Source organism: Fistularia commersonii, chromosome 17, assembly GCF_037954325.1.
Source record: "Fistularia commersonii isolate RoL2024-O1a breed Wild chromosome 17, RoL_Fcom_v1.0, whole genome shotgun sequence".
Lineage (NCBI taxonomy): Eukaryota > Metazoa > Chordata > Actinopteri > Syngnathiformes > Fistulariidae > Fistularia > Fistularia commersonii.
Genome location: NC_141300.1, coordinates 1,317,276 through 1,337,495, shown reverse-complemented (window position 1 = coordinate 1,337,495; position 20,220 = coordinate 1,317,276). Strand labels below are relative to the sequence as shown.

At 55.6% G+C, this 20,220-nt stretch overlaps 1 protein-coding gene across 9 annotated transcripts in view; it reads left to right on the top strand.

Moving 5' to 3' along the window:
* Positions 1–863: 863 nt before the first annotated feature.
* Positions 864–20,220, top strand: part of LOC147224646 (pleckstrin homology domain-containing family A member 5-like) — a 30,635-nt gene continuing 11,278 nt past the window's right edge. For 6 of the 9 annotated variants that reach the window (XM_086162700.1, XM_086162696.1, XM_086162698.1 and 3 more), the window contains exons 1-10: positions 864–1,149; positions 1,262–1,338; positions 2,516–2,573; positions 12,956–13,039; positions 16,066–16,174; positions 16,268–16,372; positions 17,086–17,158; positions 18,033–18,133; positions 18,900–19,015; positions 19,592–20,077. In XM_086162700.1, the coding sequence (XP_086018826.1) occupies positions 1,061–1,149; positions 1,262–1,338; positions 2,516–2,573; positions 12,956–13,039; positions 16,066–16,174; positions 16,268–16,372; positions 17,086–17,158; positions 18,033–18,133; positions 18,900–19,015; positions 19,592–20,077 (1,298 nt within the window). In that variant the 5' untranslated portion in view covers positions 864–1,060. Of the gene's footprint in view, positions 1,150–1,261; positions 1,339–2,515; positions 2,574–9,189; positions 9,299–12,955; positions 13,040–13,381; positions 13,390–13,429; positions 13,446–15,832; positions 15,848–16,065; positions 16,175–16,267; positions 16,373–17,085; positions 17,159–18,032; positions 18,134–18,281; positions 18,725–18,872; positions 19,016–19,591; positions 20,078–20,220 lie in introns of those variants that run through there. The other 3 variants (XM_086162702.1, XM_086162699.1, XM_086162701.1) reach the window with 3 other exon arrangements.

The window sequence follows — 20,220 nt, the reverse complement described above, 5'->3', positions numbered from 1 at the left end:
GGTCCGGCCTGGAGCTCAAGCGAGGACTGTGCTAGTGACCAGTGCAGATAATGAGTGGATACACTGATGAATGAGGCCTTGGAAAACTGCTGCTGTCCTGCAGGGTCCCTTCTTCAACGCCCCCTCTGAAGACACTGCAGGCGTGAGGTGTTTCAGATCCCTCACCCAGGAACTCTCAGGTGCTCGGTGATTGGTGGGACTTGACTGCACAACAAGAAGGTTCCCCTGGAGGAGGGGTCTGTCCGTCTTCTCAGAGAGCTGGTGGAGGTTTCTGTTGGGCTCTTCAGCTTGGAACCACGTTCTTCTCTGGGTTGTTTCAGGTTCTAATCCCGCCCGGTGGGTACTGGTCTCCAAACTTCATTCTCGGGTTGGGGGCCGGTCCACGAAGGTCAGCTGGAGAGAATCTCCATGTTCTAGTCCTTGGATCTCCTGGTGTGAGGCCCGCAGCTCCTCCCAGAGAGCTGCTGCATTCAGGGCCACAGAGTGACACCCGATTAGCTGAGCGTCCCTGGACGCATCCCCCCCCCCCCCCCCCCCCCCCCCCCAAAAACAAACAAACACGATTCACTTCATAAACGCAACATGTGCTAATAAACACACACACACCTGGTCAATAAACCAGCCCCCCCATACCGTCCTCAGCTTTAAGTGGGCCAGATGACCTCCCCCCTCCTCGAGCAGTATTTTAATGAAAAGTACTGCAGTACTTTTAATGAGTACTGCAAAGGAAAATGTACCGGAGGCAGTGGTGACGTAATATGTAACGTAGATGTGTGTGTGTGTGTGCGAGTGTTTATATTCTAGTTAGAAGTACATGGCTGCCCCCCTCACACACACACGCACACTAGCACACACACACACACACACACACACACAGACATTGCCTCTGCGTAGATCACCACGCGGGTTCTCCTGGCGGAAAACACTGCACGGGTGCACAGACACACACACACGCCCGCCTGCTCGATCGTGCCCGCGCCGCGCCCGCGCACGGCGGCGCCCCCGGCTCCGCCCCCTCGCGCCGTTGCCAGGGTTTCCGCGTTCGGCTGTGTGAGCAGACATGGCGGCCGCGCAGCCCGCTTGGACCTCCCGCCTGCCGCCGCGCTGGACCTTCGGCGTGACCCGGGACGGACGTGTCTTCTTCGTCAGGTACGGACCGGGGTACCGGCAGACCGGCGGCGCGGCGCGGCGCGTGTCCGCCCGGTACCGGGAGGCGCGTTCATGGTGGTGTGTGTGTGTGTGTGTGTGTCTCCTCCCGCAGCGAGGACGCCCAGAGCACGACCTGGCTGCATCCGGGAACCGGCGGCGCGGTGAGCACCGGACACCGGAGGACGGCAGGTAGGGCCCCGGTACCCCGAACCCCCAGCTCCCGCCGTCAGGGGCCGCCTCGCCTCCCCCGCTTGCCCGCCTCCGCCCGCTCGTGTCCGGTTACTGGCATCACGGTGCTCCGGTTTCCTGCTGAAGATGGGTCTCCTCCATCTCCATCCGGACCCGAGGTCTCGTCCCAGATGTTCCAGCCTTACCCTCACGTCGTCAGAAGCATCCCACCTCTGTTGAGGTTCCTCTGTGGTTGCTGTGAGGTGCCTCTAAGGTTCCTCTGTGGTTCCTATGCGGTTGTCAGTGAGTTGAGAGGACCTGCAGTTCTCACCTGGACTTCAGCAGCCTAACCTTCCTGCAGGAGTCCTCCTGAAGGCCATCCCATAATAGAACTGGCTCCCGGGGTCTTTGTGAGGAGGGTCTCCGGGATCTGAGATCTCCGGGAACCTCCCTGGTGGGACAGCAGTGGATGAGGAGGAGAGGGTCAGGTGGAGGCGGGTGATTGGCCGAGGCCCCCGAGGGAAGCAGCACAGAGGAAGAGAAGATGAGGGACATCCCTGGTTTCACTGCAGCATCCGTGGCTTTTTACCAGACTACCGGGTCAATCATCTGGTGCTCGCAGCTGGAGGTGGATGGAGGAAAGAGTGGGCAGGAAGTGGAGGCGGCCGGAGGAGCAGCCCCTAGTGAGCTTTCACCTGGAGAACAATCCGGACAGTGTGGAAACAAAATGTTGTGATGGAGGTGTTTTCACGCTGTCGAGGGGTGGACGGGCGGAGGTCCGTCCTGCACGTGAGGGGATCCCGCTCACCGGGGCGAGGTTTCCTCCTCCGTTCTGAAGAAGAAACACACTGGAGACGTTCTCCCGTCAGGACCTTCATGTCCATCGGACTTCGACGTCAGCAGCTTCTGGTTCTCCCATGTTCACCGGAGACTCGAAACTGTTATAAATGTGAATGAGAGGGTGAATGGTTGGATGATTGACAGCTGACCTGTCCAGGTGAAGCCCCGCCTCCCACTCTCAGGCTCAGCTGTGATTGGCTGTAATATAGCTCATGAATGAATGTGTTCCATGCTGACGGTTACCAGGGAGACGAGCACCATCTTCATCTTCCGTCATGTGACTGTCTGTAAGGGGTTCAGCTATGTGTGTGTGTGTGTGTGTGTTCACGCTGACCCTGTGTCCCTCCCTCTGTTGCAGATCTGCCCACCGGCTGGGAGGAGGGCTACACCTTCGAGGGAGCGCGCTGCTTCATCAAGTAGGTCCAGCACCTGCACACAGCTGACTCTGCCCCTCAGCACAGGCAGCTCCGCCCCTCAGAACACGTGACCCCCGCTCCTCAGGTAGAAGGTTGAATCCAGAACCTTTACTCCTTTCTTCTGTCCTTCTTATCTTCGCGTTAATGATTGACAGAAGGGCGTTGTGTAAACACCACACACACACACACAGCGCACTCACACACGTTTCCCAACATTCACCCACGTTCTACGATGTTCTCCCATGGCTGATGTGGAACCTGTTTGTTTTCTCACGGTCAGGGTTGTTCTCCTGTCAGGTTCCCTTCACCACTGTGAGGGTCACCCCCACCTTTGTTCCAGGCCAAGTGTGTGTGTGTGTGTGTGTGTGTGTGACTTCAGCAGTGTATGGAAGCTGGACTCTTGGACCAGTGAGTCACAGCTGGGTGGAGGTCCTGTCAGGGTCAGCCTGAGTTTGTAGTTAGACCTCCATCTGAGGCAGTCCTTCTCAAAGACTGGGGTGCTATTTGCGATGCCGGGGGGCGCATGTGACCCTGGGGAACATGCTTTTTTTTTTTTGCTGTTCTAGAATGAAGCACATCCACTACAGTAGTTGGCAGTGGCGCTCTCATTGTCAGAGTGTGCGCAGGGAGAATTACAGGCGATATGAAGTGGAGTAAACAAACCCTCAAGAGACAACATTTAATTTTTTTTAACAGGGATGAAAAGAAAGGCGGAGAGAGACGAAGATAATGAGAGAGAAGAAAGTCACCCGAAAGCTAAGACAAGGAAATATGACAAAGTGTATGTAGCGCTTGGGTTCACTGTGACTACAGTGGGTGACGAGGAAAGACCGGTGTGTTTACTGTGTCTGATACAGACTAAAAACAATGTTAATAAAGTTATTCTTTGTTGTAAGTTGAACTATATTTCTTTCTTTTTTGTTTTCTTTAATGTTAATAAGGATATAATTTTATGCAGAGGTGTACTTATAACAAGACAATGACAATGATATTAGACAATGATATTATTTGTAGTCGTGGTGGAGAGTGGGGGGCGCAAATTGTTTTCTTCATGCTAGAGGGGGCGTAGCAGAAAATAATTGAGAAGCACTGATCCAGGGTTCTGCAGTCAATGTTCTGTGAGATGGACCTCCATCTGGGGGGTCTGCGGTGATGTTGTGAGAGGAACCTGGGAGTCTCCGTGGTCACCGGGCTGTGAGACAGTTGCTCCTCCAAATGCGGTGAGGCGGAGGGTCTTCAGCTGGAGGTTCCAGAAGGTCTGGCCTAAAGGAGGCAGCTTCATCTCCTGGTGTTTCACTGCTGATGCTGCTGAGCATTTATTGCCTTGTTGCAGAACTCTGTGGAAGAGGAGACAGTTCTTCTTATGGTCATGAACACGCGGTGAAGCAGTATCTGACCCTCATCCTGCTCGTCGTCCAGGATGGACCTTGTCTGCTCCTCCTGGCCGCCAGGCGGGTTTCTCAGTGGGAGCCAGGAGGAGCAGATTGTGCTGTTAAGGTTCTTCTCAGCAGAGGGAGGAGAAGGGCCCTCCCATAATAATTTTGTCATATGGATGGATGATGGAGGTGGAGGCAGAATCAAATCAGTGAGGAGCAGCTATTGATCTATTCTTATTAGTGGATCTTCTGGAGGATCGGGCTTATGAAATCTTCCCTCTGGAGATGGAGCGGTTCCAGCCTCCTGAGACCCTCCTCAGCTCAGAGCCCGAGGTCCACCTTTCTTCATCGCCTGGTCCAGGGTCTGGATGGAGAGTTTTGACTCTGGAATCTGGATGGTTATGATCTCCGGTTCCTCTTCAGGTCCTCCTTTTGGTGTTTGATCTCCATCCATCAGGAAGCCAGCAGGACGGCTGCAGCGCACAGTACCCTGGGTGGCCACGGGGGGGGGCACTGCGAGGAGCAGAGAGCAGGCAGAAGTCGAATGGTTTCTCTTCGGCTGCAGGATCCAGGTTCCTCCTCAGAACCTTCTGGAGTCCAGGTCAGCCATGAACACCCCTCTGGTGAGGAGGCACCATCTGGACTGCTGTGGTTCCTCCTCCTCCCCTGAGCTGCAGCCTCCTGGCAGGAACTCATCCGGTTTTAACGTTCTCCACGTTCTCCACCCTCTGCTAATGAGGGTTCCTCCCAGGTGGAGGTCCTGCAGGGCAGACCTTCACAATGTGTGTGTGTGTGTGTGTGTGTGTGTGTGTGTGTGTGTGTGTGTGTATGTGTGTGTGTGTGTGTGTGTGTGTCTGTGTGTGTGAGACAACACTGATTCTGAAATTAACTCACTGATGAGGCTTTATAGACTTTATTTTCACTCTTCAAGAAGAATTTCTCGGTCTTCAGACACCAGCAGCTCTTCCCGGCTCTTCTCCCGTTTCAGGTCACACCGCATTCTTTGCAGGACCTCATCCTGGAGACCTCCTTCAGACAGCCAGTTTGATTGGAGGTTGAATGTGATGGAAGAGGTAGAAGTTAGCACACATACCATCGATGCTCAGCGTGGGCCAGAGCTGAGATCTGGGGGCTACATGGGCTGGAGATGCTACTGGTGGCCTTCTGAGTCAGAAATGTGGAAAGGTTCCGAGGAGGAGGTGGGAGAAGATCATGGTAGCTCAGGCCTGTAAGAAGAACCTTCGGAGAGTCTGATTTGAGTAGGAGTTTGGATGACACCTGTCGGCCTCTTTCTGAATCTTTGTCCACAACCAGGGTGGGCACTGGACTTCACGTGGAGCTTAGCTGGATACCAAAGATGGTCCAGATGGACCACCAAGGTACCACCAGCGGCTGTCTTTCTCCCTGCTGAGCTTACATCAGAGCTTACATCTCCAGTCTGAGATGTTCTCTGTGGTCCATTGGGTCAGGGGGCTTCGAGGTGTTTATCAGGAGGGCCTGGTGGTCTCCAGGAGGTACTGAGCCTCTCTTGACCAAATGCTTCTGTGTAACTGATGAACGATCAGCTGTGGTCCACGGAAGGAACCTGCAGCCGAAGCCTGGCCCATGGAGTCTTTCTTTTTATTTTTATGAAACAAAATGCCAAACATCTCAGATGTGTGCACGTGCTGAGGTGTTCTTCTCTGGCTGGGCCTTCAGAGGAGCTGCTCCGGGCCACGCATGGAGCTGCTTGATATGGATTATTTTAGGTTTCCACTGAAGTTATTTCCACACAGACTCTGCTCTGTGATGACAGTGAAGGTGTGACGGTTTCTCTCTTTCCTGGATCTGAGGAGCTTCGCTGCTCCTCAGGCTCTGACAGCTCAGGAGAGATTTGGAAAAGAAAGAAGGTGACATCAGACTGCCTTCTTCTAAAAATAATGTTTTTGTTGAGCTGTGTGTGTACATACGCACACACACACACACACACACACACACACACACACACACACACACACACACACACACCCTTCAACATTTTATATTTGTGCACCTGAGTGTCTTAGAGCAGAAATAATCTGTGTGTGTGTGTGTGTGTGTGTGTGTGTGTATGTGTGAGGGTTAGTTGGTGTGATGGTGCCGTCTGCAGCCACAGGTTCCAGCCAGCAGGGGGTGGCAAGAGGAGGTTTTCATGAGCTGAAGGTGGTCCAAGATTATGATGATGGGGCAGCACCTTCATATTCCATTCAGTAGATTGACGGGTAGAAGGTCCATGAGTGAGACATCCTGACTCTCCTGGAACTGAATATCTTACATGTTCTGATGTGGATGGATGAATGACCGGGCTCATCATTGGCTCTCCACCAGGTGGCGCCAACATATCCAGCGCAGAAGGCAGGTCCCTCAGACATGGCTGTGCTCTGGCATGGTCTGTCCAGTTGTCCACATGTCCATCCAGCTGTCTGTTTACCTGTCCAGCTGTCTGTCTGTCTGTCACTGTCTCCATGTGGTTGAATGTCCTCCATGTAATTCCTCATTGCAGCAACCAGGTGGCGGTGTGGTTGTGTCTTCAGATCATTGGCCCATCCTAGGGGTCTTCCCTGAAGCCTGTCAGACCAGCAGGATGATCCAAGGCTGCTCCTCATCTTCAGTCCTCAGTTCGCCCCCAGGTCATGCGTGACCAGCCGGGCCATTTCACTGCCTCTTTCAGAGGGAAGTGAAAGTTTGTCTGGTGTTAGTTTGTAGTTGAGTCACTGAAGGAGAACCTTGTCAGCCTGGTCCAACCCGCCTTCTGCTTTGTGAGGAACTGTAGTTCAAACCTGTGGCTCCTACGCAGATCAGCTCTGAGGGTCCAAGTGTCTGGGCGTCCAGAGGTCTGAAGGCACTGGTTTCCAGGTCTCAGGAGTTGAGTTGAGTTCCCTGATGGTCCAGGGTTCCGGCGTTTTACTGGTCTGAAGTACCAGAGGTCTGGGGCTCTGAGGGTCAGGAGGATCTGAATCGCCACAGAAGCAGCTTGTTTTTCTTTTCTTCAAAGGAGTAGAGATTCAGCTGCAAACACCACCCCCCCCCTCCACACACACACACACACACAGGGTGTGTTGAATAAACACTAATGGTTCCATCTCAAAGTGTGTGTCCTCAGGACCACCTTCTGTAAACACCTTCAGCCTCCTCCCCTGATCCTCAGGGTTCCTCTGCTCTGGAGGTTGTGAGGTCACAGTGGGTTTGACAGGAAGCCAGGGGCCATCGACCGCCCCGATTCCACATATAGATTAGCAGGGCGGCGCCGAGGGGGCGGGGCTTAGCAGAGCGCCGCCCGGGGGCTAAACACAGACAGAGGGAGGGAAGAAATTGATCGACAGTCTATGTCTGTTTGGGGGGGGCAGGGGACCCCCCCCCCGACCCACTTCTGATGGTCACCTTCTCTGTCGTCTGTATGGACTCCATCTTCTCACCCTACACTGGACAACACTGAACACAGGAACTGGAGCTGAACTCTTCTTCAGCGGTTACTCCTCTTCTTCAGAGGTTCCTCCTCTTCTTCAGTGGTTCCTCCTGTGACCTCAGTGTGTCCAGATCTCTGCCTGTGAGGACACACAGATCAATACCTGTCTCCATTCAGCCCGCAGCCAATCACCTGCCTTGATCCAGTGCCCCCAGACCGGCCCTGAACCACCTCCAGACAATGTTCTCCAGACATACTGGAGACATTCACTGCAAAGCTCTCCACTCTGATTGGACCAGAGCGTGTCTCCATCACATCCAGAGCCTCTGAAGCCCGCCCTTCCAGATGATTCCTTCGTGGAGACATGTTCAGAGCAGAACCTCCCGATGTCTTCTCGTCTTCTGTTTGGAGGTAGACCTTGTCCTTGCAGGCTCTACTCAGACCCGCTCAGACTCCTTCTTATCTTCTATTTGTTAGGCCCGGTTCATTCCAGGGCGGTCTGGTCCTCCTCCTCCTTGGCGACCAGCAGCTCATGGGTCCATTGATGCTTTCTTTCTCCTAGCTTGGTTTGAGGGAAGCGATGGAGCGTGGGTGTATGAGGAAAAAGCTGGAGATGTGAGGGGTGGGGCAGGTAGAGGAGGAGGAGGGGGTTCTCCGAGAGCCCACAAATATGTGCTTCGCAGCTCCGGCCGTGCGTGGGCAGCTAATGCGTCTAAGAGCTTCTCGCCGCTAACGGCAGGTTCCGGAGATAATTATCCGAGCCTCCTTCATTCTCAGGTCTCGGCCTCCTCGGCAGGTTTGTCCACATTTGAAACTTGACCAGTGAAGATGAAGATGTCTCTCAGACTGGCCGGTTCTTCTCTGTCTGGGCTGGAGGAAGTCCACTAGGACCACCCAGGACTGTCAGGAGAGCCTGAAGGCGCCCTGGTCCTCTCTCGTCTTGTGATTGGCCAGTGTTCCCCTGACAAGCTCTTTGATTGGACGGGCGGTCAATGATTCTGTGCAGTTTGCTCAGGTTTTCCAAGCACAGCATAATGTTTATTCTTATCTTATCTTATCTTATCTTATCTTATCTTATCTTATCTTATCTTGTCTTATGATATGATTCCTCCTCCAGGAGGCAGGTGATGTAGGCAGAGTCTCTGCAGTTCGAAGGGTCAGATCAGGTGATACCAGCCGGTCAGACATGTTGGCTGGATCGTAAAGCCCAGTGGGGCGTGTGTGTCTGTTGTGTGTGTGGTTGGGGGGGCAGTTTCGGTCTTAGATGAAACAGCTCCTTAACCTTAGAGAAGTCATAAAGAGATTCCTAGGATGACCTGGGAGGCTCCAAGGGGCTGCGGGGGGGGGGGGGGGGGGGGTCTCAGCCCTCCACCCACAGATGGACCTTCTAGTCCCTGGGATACCGTCTTCTCTGCATATCGATCTTTCTTATGTTCAACCACTTAAAGTCATATCACATATCTGATACACACACAAACACACACACTCTGCCTTCCATGTGTTCATTGCTTGTTGTTCAGACTGAGAAGGTGTTTCAGTTGCTCTGGCGGGGGGGCCACATGGGGCAGGAGGGCCAGGAGGGGGTAAGCACAGGGAGTGTATTGAGCGTCTGCAGGCGTCCTCCTGCACCAGTGGAGGGTGGAGGTCACTGCTTGTCCAGCGAAGTGGGGGGGTCATTGTCCGGCCTGTGTCTTCCATGGCCGCCGCCCCCCACTGGAGCTGCTTGGTATTCGGCCCTTTGTTCCGGGGGGCAGATCCTATCCCCCCCTCTGACAGTGCCTCGGCAGGGGGGCTGGTCTCCCGGAGCCGTGCATGGCGTGGATGAAGATCCCGTCAGCTCCTCTGTCAGGGCTTGCTGAAGAATGGGAGTGGAGGGAGGAGCAGCTGCCCACATTTTTTTGGAGAAGCCATGAATCAAAAGCCTGGTAGGAAGCAGGAGTTTGGGGGGGTGAATCTGTGTTTACAATAACTTTTTTAGCAGAACAGGAGTTGCTACTCCTCCTTGGAAGTGTGGGGGGCGGGCAGAAACTATCAAGACAGGTTAGTTATGGTTAATAACCGTGTAATAACAGTGTAATAAGCGTGTAATAACAGTGTCAAACTGATCATCGGGCAATTGGGATTCCGCCCCCTCCGTGTGTTTTTCCCCGCGTGGATCAGTGGCGCGGGGGGCGGGGCGGACCGGAGGGCGCCGCCGGCCACCTCCGCGTCTTGCTTCACATCCGGGCAGTGACGTCACCCCCTCTCGGGTTTCGTTGGGCGTACGTGCGTGTGCGTGTACATCGGGGCGGCGCGTGCGTGTATCGGGGCGGCGCGCGGACTCCAGTCGGCGGTCAGCGCGAGGCTGGCGGAGCAGCGCGAACGCACCCCGCCGCACGCGCGACCTCACCTTGGGAGTTCCGGACCGAACCGAACCGGGATTTGGAGGCTAAGGCGTGAGTAGCACCTCGAAACTCCTGTGTGTGTGTGTGTGTTTGTGTGTGTTTGTGTGCGCGCGTGGTTGCCATGTTCTCTGCTGGACGCTCTGCCGAGCTGAGGAGCAGCATCTCCTCTTCTGCAGCCCAGATCTGCTTGGCTGCTTCGGCTCCAGGTGGAACCCTGAGCTTCCACAGCAGAGGAGACACGGCTCGAGATACCCTGGAGAACCCTGTGAGGTCCAGCTCACTCTGGTCAACTCCAGGTCCTCCAGGTTCCTCAGGAGATATCTCCTGTTCCTGGTCTTGTCTTCCTCTTGTCCTGCTCCACTATGGAATCACAGTGTATGTGTGTGAGTGCGGGCGTGTGTGAGAGTGAGTGAGTGAGTGAGTGAGTGAGTGAGTGAGTGAGGTAGTGCCTGTGTGTGTGTTTGTGTTTGTGTGTGTGTGTGTGTGTGTGTGTGTGTGTGTGTGTGTGTGTGTGCGCGCATGCTTGTGGGAGTGAGTGAGTGAGTGAGTGAGTGGTCACCAGGTAATCCCTTGATGACTCCGCCCGTTGTTTGTTTCCGTGGCGACGCCTCAGCAGAGTTGTCAGGAAACCGCTGGAAACTGTGGACCACAAAGCCCCGCTGCTGCAGGAACTTTCCAGAAGATCAGCTGTATTTTGCAGACCTGCTTTGAGGTCCAGAGAATCTCTCAAACACTCCACGCCCCGAGGGTCTCTGAGGAACCCTCCGGGCCTTCTGGTCAGGTTGGGTTCTCCGCATGTTCTCCGACCCCGAGAAAGTGGACAGGTTCCAAGTTGAAGTTCTTGTCCCGCGGTCGAGGGACCGGTGGTATTTGAAGGAACCCATCCTTGTTTTTAATGAGGAACACTTGGAGCTCCAACAAGGTCTGGCCAAACCTGGGTTGCGGCTGCTTCCTGTGGTTCTAGATGGTTCCTGGGGGTTCTGAATAGTTCTTCTTATTCAGAATGGTTCTTGATGTTTCTCAACGGTTGCTTTGGTTCTAGAAGGTTCTCGGAACCTGGCTCGTGCTGTGAAGAAGCAGTGTGAAACTAAGCAGTGGTGGAGGAGGTGGTGCCCCCCCCCATGAGCAGGGCTTTGTTGGAGGCCATTCATGCCGTCCACATGGTTCCGCCCTGGCAGCTCAGAGAACCCGCCTGGAACGTTGGGTCTGCTCCTACCGCTCCATCAGCCTGCACCTTCTGCGCTGAACCTTCACAAACACGGGTCTTCCTGAGGAGCTCCTCGGAGGAGGCTGTGTAGGTTAGCATTAGCTGGTTAGCGTCCTCAGCAGCTGCTCACCATTTCCACACCTGCCAGGTGCTGAGCTTTCATGTCCAACCACAGCTGCTAAAATAGAATCATGACACATTCCTCCCAGAGGGAGCCTCCTGCTCGTTAGTGGTTCCACTGGACTCACACACACACACACACACACACACACACACACACACACACACACACACACACACACAGTGGGTGTGGTTGGTGACACCCCCCCCCCCCCCCCCCCGTCCTGAAGCCCTACATTAGTGCATCTCACTACTAATGGCTGTGGACAACCTGGAGGACCACATCCTAAACCAGCAGCTCAGTCATGAAAACAGAAAATCTCAGAGGGAATACAATCCAAAGTTCTTGTCTTGACGCCAAATATCCCCCCCCCCCCCCCGCAGACACACACACGCACACTCATTCCCTGCTCGCTGAGGGTGGATGGTGTGGACCACCAGACCACCAGCTCCTCCCTGAGCAAATGAGAGCACGTTCAACATGTGGAAGCTAAAAATAGCCATTAGAGGAGACCTCTGGAGAGATCCTGGAGCTCCTGCTTTCTGCTGCGTGCTGCACACAGTGTGTGTGTGTGTGTGTGTGTGTGTGTGTGTGTGTGTGTGTGTGTGTGTGTGTGTGTGTGTGTGTGCGCGTGCGTGCGTGCGTGTGTGTGTGGCCATATTCAGGACCTTCTCGAATAACCCTGGTCCACATGCTGGAGATGGAGGGTGTCTTACCCCCCACCCCACCCATACAATGCTGCTGACACACTCCGCCCCCCCGTCTGGTTAGCTTCAGACGCTAACAGTGTTAGCCTGCAGAGGTTTGGTCTGCAGGCCTCCGAGGCCAAGTCCTCTGACAGAGTTGTTGACTTTGGCTGCTGAAGCGGCAAAGAGGAGGAGGAGGAGCTGGAAAACATCGTCCCTGTTGATGTTTCTTCTGACGGGACTGTGAGGCTGCGGTCGGAGCTCTGAGGGACGTGCACTGTCACGGGGAGAAGGTCAGATCTTTGCTGCGGAGCCCCGCACGTGCCTGGGCTAAGCATGTTCTTCATTAGCCTTGCACAGAGGCGACATGATGATGCGGACGTTCGTTGGCTCTTCATCATGGGAAAACATTGTCCTGCGAGAGAACCAGATCTGGATCCTCGTTGGAGAACATCTGGGTTCCTCGGTGCCGCTCCCGCCTGCGCGGATGTTCCGGGCCTGAGAAGACATCCTACGCGCCGAGGCGTCTAGGCATGTGTGAAGGAGCAGAGCGTCGCCGCCGGTCTTTTTGGAGACCACACCGGGCCTCCTCTGCCAGCGGTGCCTCTGCTAATTACAGAGCAGAGCTGTGGAGACCTCAGCTCTCCGCCTCCAGAACCTCAGCTCCCCTCCTCCAGCGGAACCCAAACCCTCTATTTGCTTCTCGGTATTTGCTCCTTCTAGAACCCCGTGTTTAAATCCCAGTATTTTAGGCGGCAGCCTGACGCCGGTGTCCTCACCAGAGCTGCGTCCCGTGGACCTTCAGAAGGTCCAGAGAAGCGTGGCCTACAAAGCAGCTCTGCGTCTGGTCCGCTCGTGGCGGGTGGACTGCAACCCGCAGATACTCTCACAGCACCAACCTGGAAGTAGAGTTTCTGCTCGCCTCTCCAGGCCTGTGGTTCTTCTCAACCCGTACTTTGGCACGTAAAGGTGACACCAAATCAGAGACCTGCAGCCAATCAGGGCTCAGCATATCAGAGACCTGCGGCCAATTGGGGCTCAGCAAATCAGAGGCCTGCAGCCAATCAGGGCTCAGCAGATTGCAGTGTCCTCAAACATCCGGTTGATCTGCTGGAGTAGGTCCAGGGTTCTGGTTGTCCATGGATGTTTGCTGACCTTCCTCTGTGTCTCCTCTTCACTCGCAGCCACAATGAGAGGAAGGTGACCTGCAGGCATCCGGTCTCCGGCGTTCCTTCTCAGGACAACTGCATCTTTGTGGTCAACGAACAGTAAGTCCTCCATCTCCTCCGTTACAATCATCCCCGGCGGCCGGAGCTTCTGCCCCGCTGTTCATCAGAGGAGCTGTGGACGGCGTTGGTTGTTGCCATGGAGACGCCAACCGCGCTCCGGTCTTCCTCCTGTCAAGAGATCTGACGTCCGTTCCCCCACAGTGACCTTCTCTTCTCTTTTCGAGCACCTCCCTGTCCCGTTTCCTCTTCCCCCACCTTCTCAGCAGCGAGGAGATGGTGTCCACTAAAGTTATTAACTCCTCAGGAGACACCAGAGACAAGATCTTCTTCATTGAGCTGTTTGTGTTTGTGTCCTTGGAGCGAACCCCCGGGTTCTCCCAGGATTTATGGTTCTGTTCCTCAAGGTTCTCCTGGGAGCTCCTGGAGCAGACGGGAGGGTTTTCCAGTCCTCAAGAAGCCTCCTTCTCCTGCCAAGAGCTCCTTGCTGCAGCCCGCTGACAAATTCCAACCCTCCTCCAGTAATTCTCACCTCTCTGATGCATCTGGCACGGTGGGTGGCGGCCAGTCGGGCGTAGGCTGGCCGGTTCCTTCTTCTGCTGAAGCGGAGGTTACCTGCCGCAGTGTCCAGAGGTCCTCCCGGAAAAGACCGGCTCCGTGATCCAGTCAAACATCTGCGGAAGCCATTGGGCAGGGAAGTCCTCAAACTGGATGAAACAGGAGAACCTGTGGGCCTCAGAGCGACCAGGTTCTGGAGGTTCGAAGAATGTGGGCCGGCTGAGCTGGAGGTTGTGAAGCCCTCAAGAGTACTCATTACACGAAGAGAGGACCATCAGACGACCACTCTAGAAGGTTCAATTTCCAGTCTGGAGGTGTGGGAGAGGAACCCTGGACGGTTTCATGTCAGACCCTCGGAACTGCAGGGCCTGGGGGCTGGAGGTCCATGCAGAGAACCAGCATCTGTTTCACTTCCACCTTCTCTCTGACAGTCACGCCGATGAAACTTCCATTACTCACATGAGAAGCGTCTTCACGAGATCCTGACAGCGTCCGCCAAGACCCGGCTTTCATCTTCACCGTCACCATGGCTGACCTCCGCAGGAGGTGGTGTCGGAGGGTTTTGATGACGGAGGTGTTCCGTCTCACAGGCGATGGTGTGATCTATCCGCTCCACCACGTGACCTGGAATCCATCCGTCACTGAAACCCAAAACAGGAAGTTGACGTTCATCACCCAGTGGAACTTCTGGAAACTGCTCTCGTTTTGGTGTCATTGGAGATCACCATGTGAACCGGGTCGTCAGGGGTGCTAGGTGACTGGAGGAGACCTTCTCCCTGACAGGGGAGAACCATTTAGATGTTACACTGCCTTCACTCACAATAGAATTGGGAAGTTGCATTGACCCTTTTTTCAGAACAAATTAAGGAACAGTTCTTCAGATGATGAACATGCACACCGTTCCCATGACCAGACACCCAGGAAGGAGAAGTCGATCGCAGAATGAAACTTTTCATTTCAGGCTGGGTGGAGGTCCACAGTGCCGGTGGAGGTCCGGGCGGGTGTGATTCTCAGCCGTGAGCCAAAGCTCCGGCCCAATCAGGAGTCAGACATGACTCACTGCCGGCTGTGGAAGCTGAATGGAGGAGAGCGTGGAGCTGTGGGAACCCCCGCCCATCTCCGTGTCTGCGGCCCAGCCTTTGTGGGCTGCAGATAATGGTTCGTCCGGCAGCGCTGAACAAACACCTTTCTTTAGAATTGCTGTGTGGTCGTTTTAAAGTGCACCCTCAGCCAGACTGCCTGACCCCTGCCCAAGCCCCGCCCCGAGGCCCGGGCCACACCCCCTGAGCGTAGGGCCACGCCCACAGCCCGGACTCTGCTCTGCTCGCTCACACGCTCAAAGCCTCGCAGCAGCTGGGAGGAAGCTCCACCAGCTCCACCAGAGCCTCCAGCTCCATTATCTCCACAGCTCCACCAGAGCCTCCAGCTCCATCATCTCCACAGCTCCATCACCTTCATCGTCTCCACCAGCTCCTCCAGCTCAGTCTGACTCTGGTTCAGATGTCAGCTTTTCAAATGAAATTAGAGTTCTGAGTCGGTAAGTCATTGTGGTTGATGTTGTTGTGACCGATGGAGGAGGTGGCGGTTCCTGCTCACCTCAGGTGCCATCTTCCACTGCACTCACTCCTTCCCATCCAAATGAGGAGTTCTGGTCCTGATCCGGTTCCTCTCCGGATGCCTGTCACATGCCTCCTGGACCTCCTGCGCTTGGCCACCCCCCTGACCACACCCTGCTAACAAACCCTCGCCCTGTATGGAGAGGGTTCTGGAAGGTCCTCCTGGGTGTGTGCACAGTGTTATGTGCACCGCACAGATGTTCTTAAGGACCCCAAACTTTTCCCTCCTCCTGAAGGTCAACCAACTGTCCCTGTTTTATCTGGTATTTCGGGCTTCCAGCAGCGCCCGTTCCCTTCCACCCTCCCATTGGCTGACGGTCACAGAGGGGCTGTAGCCGCTCGTTTCACACTTGCTAATTATCCACAACACACACACACACACATACACACACAAACACACACACACACACAGGACAGGGCCTGCTGGGAAATGGAGCGTCAAATCCAGCCGTGTGTGCCGGAGCAGACGGCCGCCATCATCGATCAGGGCTGGTATAGGATTAGGCTCCGCCCCCAGCACCCCAGGGGACCCGGGCTTGAGGTCCTGCAGAGGGGACCCATTCATCTGTCCAGCAGTCCTTCACCCCTTCACCTCCTGAAGGTTCCATCCCTCAAAGAGGCGGGGCTTCTCCCCTCTCCTCAGAGGTATCATGGCCCGAAGCCCAGCCTGCAGCCCGTCTGCTGCCCCTGGACCACCAGCAAGGACACCTCCGTGGGCGTAGGTGTTGGGCACCAGGGGAGATCCTCTCGGTGCTTGCTGTAAGAACCCAGGTTCGCACGACAGAACCGTGGGGTTTGAGAGGACTTTAGAAGAAGCAGTGGACTCCCCAGACAGAAGAATGACAGGGAACCAAAGAGGTCTTTGTAACCCGTATTTATGTTCTCTCCTTGTAGATCCACCTCCAAATTGCCATTGAAAGAGAAGAAGGATCGTCCTCTGAGCACCATGAGCGAGGCCTCCAACTACACGGGCAGCTCGGACGCCAACAGCCCCGCAGGAAGGGTGAGGGACACTTGGAGACGTGGTCTTCGAGGCCCCGAGAGGGCAGCACATCAGGAGATCTTTGAACCGAAGCCCGTTCCTCTCTGTCTGCAGAACTCCAGACCTCCGAAGAAGGTCCATAACTTTGGGAAGCGGTCCAACTCCATCAGGAGGAACCCCAGCGCGCCGGTCATCAAGAGGAACTGGCTCTACAAACAGGTGAGCAGGAGAACACGGCCATCCCAGCGCCACAGAAGGTCCTTCACGGTTGAAGAAGGACCTCCTCCTCCTCCTCAGCCGTGACCTCTGTCAGCAGCCCCGTCCGGGTCACGTGGTTTCATGGAGATGAAGAGATCTACTCTGAGTTTCCACTTCGGTCCGCCGTCTGCTCCAAAACCTGGAAGCCATTGAGGTTCCTGGCTGGAGAACAGCTGCGGTTCCTCGGTGGGGAACGGAACGCCTCTGTGATTTATGTGACGGAGATGAAAGCTCCTCCTCCCAGCACGTCTGACTCATCCGCTGGTCCTCCTCCCGCCTCGAGGCGTGGCCTTCAAGGCCATCCGTGGAAACGTCTGCTCCCTCGGAGAGTGAGAGGCTAACCCGTGGGCGTTCACATGAAGCCCCACCATGACAGCTTCACGGCTTCAGGCTCCTCCTGCATTCATCTGCCCGCGGATCCAACCAGGGAGGACTTTACTCAGCTTTTCCAGACCCCCTGCAGAGGCAGCCTGCAGAACATCAACATCTCCGTTCTTCTCCAGAACCATTATATCATAGATACTCCACAATTACTGCATCTGGAGGAGTATCCCTGTGTGTGTGTGTATGTGTGTATGTGTATGTGTGTGTTTGTGTTTGTGTGTGTGTGTGTGTGTGTACGTGTGTACTCTGGTATGATGTTACTGAGTACTGTGCTCCTATGGTGTCTCCAGGACAGCACGGGGATGAAGCTATGGAAGAAGAGGTGGTTCGTGCTGTCGGACCTCTGTCTCTTCTACTACCGAGGTGAGTTCTACCAGCCCTGTTTCTTGAGAACCTTGGACCTGTTGTGGGACCAGAATCCCACAGAGTTGAGGGTCTGGTGCAGATTCAATTGTACATAGGACCAGTAGAACCTGAGGTTCTGAGTCGGTGAGAAGGTGGCAGCCGGAAGGATCAGAGGTAAGCGGAGAACCTGGTTCCTCCAGAACCTGACGGGTCTGCAGACCCTGGCGTCCCCCAGTTCTCTTGCCGCCTCTCAGGGGGGACAAAAGTCCTAAATCCCTCTTCGTCATTTCCAGCCTGTGAGGTCAGGGTTTGGACCCGGGCCCGGCCTGGTCCTGATCTTCATCAACCGGGATTAATTCCTACCGGTCTGGACCCCCTGTCAGTCAGGACCTCCTCCTCACAGGTTGAGGACCAGCAGGGCTTCTCCACCTCTGGGACAGAACGGAGCGTCAAGGCACCTGTCTCCAGGTGGTCTTCCTGGTTCCAGTCCCAGGTTGGCTGGACATCCATGGTGACATGGTCCACAGGGTCCAGGTGACATCATGCTCGTGGTGTTTCTCCTGCTGACCCCGGCCTCTGATTGACAAATCCCGGCGGAGGGGTCTAGATATCCAAAGGTCTAGAAGGTCCAGATGGTCCACAGGTGGAGCCCTCAGCGGAGTTCAGAGATCTGGCCCCTCCTCAGAGATGCCACCCCAACCCAGGACGCTTCTGCCACGGGGGTCGCTGTGGGGGGTCTGACGGTTCTTCACCATCCATTGATCTCCCACTAGCTTAGCGAGAAGAAGAGGAGCGGCAAGGCAGCCAATCAGGGTCCCTGTTCCACCGGCGGACCCGAGAGACCTCTCCCTCATCCTCGGTCTCCTGAAGTGTCTCTGTTTCTCCTGCACAGACGAGAAGGAGGAGGGCATCCTGGGCAGCATTCTTCTCCCCAGTTTCCACATCTCGCTGCTGTCGGTGGACGATCACGTCAACAGGAAATATGCCTTCAAGGTCAGTGTGGACTTCACCTCCTGTCCTCTTCTGGGTGGGTGGAGGAGGGATGCAGCGGTGTCTGTCTTGGTGGAGAACATTGGTGAGGTCACAGACTGGACGTTGCCCGAGCTGCAGGGTTACCTGGTTCCTTGAGGGTTGGACGTCTGCCTACACACTGAAATCCACCGTGGAGGTGGAGCTTCAAGCTGGTGTCTGGGCAGGGGGCTTCTTCTGCTCCCCCCTCCCACTGTGGGAAACGGCAGCAACGTCTGCTGCGGTTTCTCCAGAGTTCGGCCGCGGCTCCCTCGTAAAACCAAAGAGACAATATCTCTGGAGCTTGAGACAGACTCCAAGGAGTCCGACCGCATGACTCCGACCTGGGCCGGAGGCGATGAGGAATGGGACGTGACCTCCTCCGAGCTGAGGCTCTCCGTGGGCCGTGCAAACAAGAGGGCTGGAGGCCCGCGCAGCAGATCTTTGTTTGAGGGAGGTGGTGAGCAGGAATCTGAGGTTTTCTCTGAATGTTGTTTTTCTCTGTTTCTGGCTGGAACGTGGCACTCACCACGAGGAGCGGCGGGGCTAAGAGTCCTCCTCACACCACCGACATTGGTAAGTCCTGCCGTTAGTCTTCTAACTTGCAGCCATCCGTCCTTCTTCCACTTTCAGTCATTGTTTTACCAGATGTTCTCCCAGAAGCTCCGCATCCATCGCCGGCCTCCGATTGGCTGATGACAAACGTTTTTCTTCTCCCTTCCAGACAACTTCCCACCTTCTGCCCGTGCAGGCCACGCATCCCAACATGAGGACCTACTACTTCTGCACGGACACGACCAAGGAGATGGAATCCTGGATGACGGTGATGACGGACGCGGCACTGGTGCAGTCGGAGCCCGTCAGAAGGTCTGAGAGCCCAAACCTTCCGTTTGTCAGATTAGAGAAGGAGCCTTGTGTTGTGAGCGTCCAAAAAGTCCTAATCTCCGGTGATGTGTCAGCAGAGTTCCTTACCTTCACACAGAAAAGCAGAACCTGACAGCCCTGAAGGAATCCGGAGGATCTAGATAGCGTTTCAACACACCCACGAGTTCTAAAACAAAAGCCTGCCAGAAGATCCATGTTCTGGTCTTGTGTCTGTCCAAGGCAGAGCCACACCAGGCTGCAGGCTGAGAACCAAGGGTTCCTCCTGACCCTGATCAGCTTTGAAGCCGTGACCTTGAGCCCGCAGAAGGCAGTAGAGGTGTCAGTTACCTCAGGAGGCCTCCCTGAGGAGCTGCCGATGGAGGTGTGGTCTGAGGAGCGGCTTCTGAGAGGCACAGGAAGGGATTTATTGGAGATATTGAATGTCCCGTTTCTCCCCTGACAGCTGGAAGGAACATCAGGCTCCTCTAGCTCCTCTGCAGACGGAGGCCGTCCCGACAAGCCGATGCGGGTCGAGTCCTTGCCGCAGACTTGCTGCTCAGACCTTCTCCCTTTGCACAGGCTGATGGTGGAGCAGTGCGGGCCGCAGGAGGTCAATCATCTGGACAGTCACGGGCCGCCACCAGTGCAGCCTGAATCCCCAAATGATGAGCGCGGCTGCGAGGCGAACCGCCATCTGGCCGCCGCGACCTCCGATCCAGAGGAGGAGCGACGGCGGCATGATGCCGAGCGCTACGGCTTTCAGCGAGACGGCGCCGAGCGCGAGCGGCCGCTCACCAAGATCAACAGCATCAAGCTCCAGCCAGCCCAGGCGGCCGCCGTCACCAGCAGGATCGTGCCTCCCGGCGCTCAGACTGACGGCCCGCAGCAGCTGCTGCCACAGATCAACGGCACCGACGAGGGTCCGGACGAGGGCCCCGGAGCTCCAGCGCAGAGGAGCCCCTGCTACGAGCCTGAGAGGACCCTGAGCAGGACCAGCTCCATGCAGCAGCTGGAGCATTGGGTCCGCACGCAGAGGATCCGCAACCAGGATGACGATACCAGGAGGTAGGAGGTATCTCCGCGGCTTCTATTCTACTTGTTCAGGTCTTTTCGGCATTTGTCAGAACCCCGGCCGACGAGCAAAGGGTCTGGGTTCCTTGGGGAGAAGGTGTGGTCGTTGCTGTGGGGGTTCAGTTGCTACCACACGG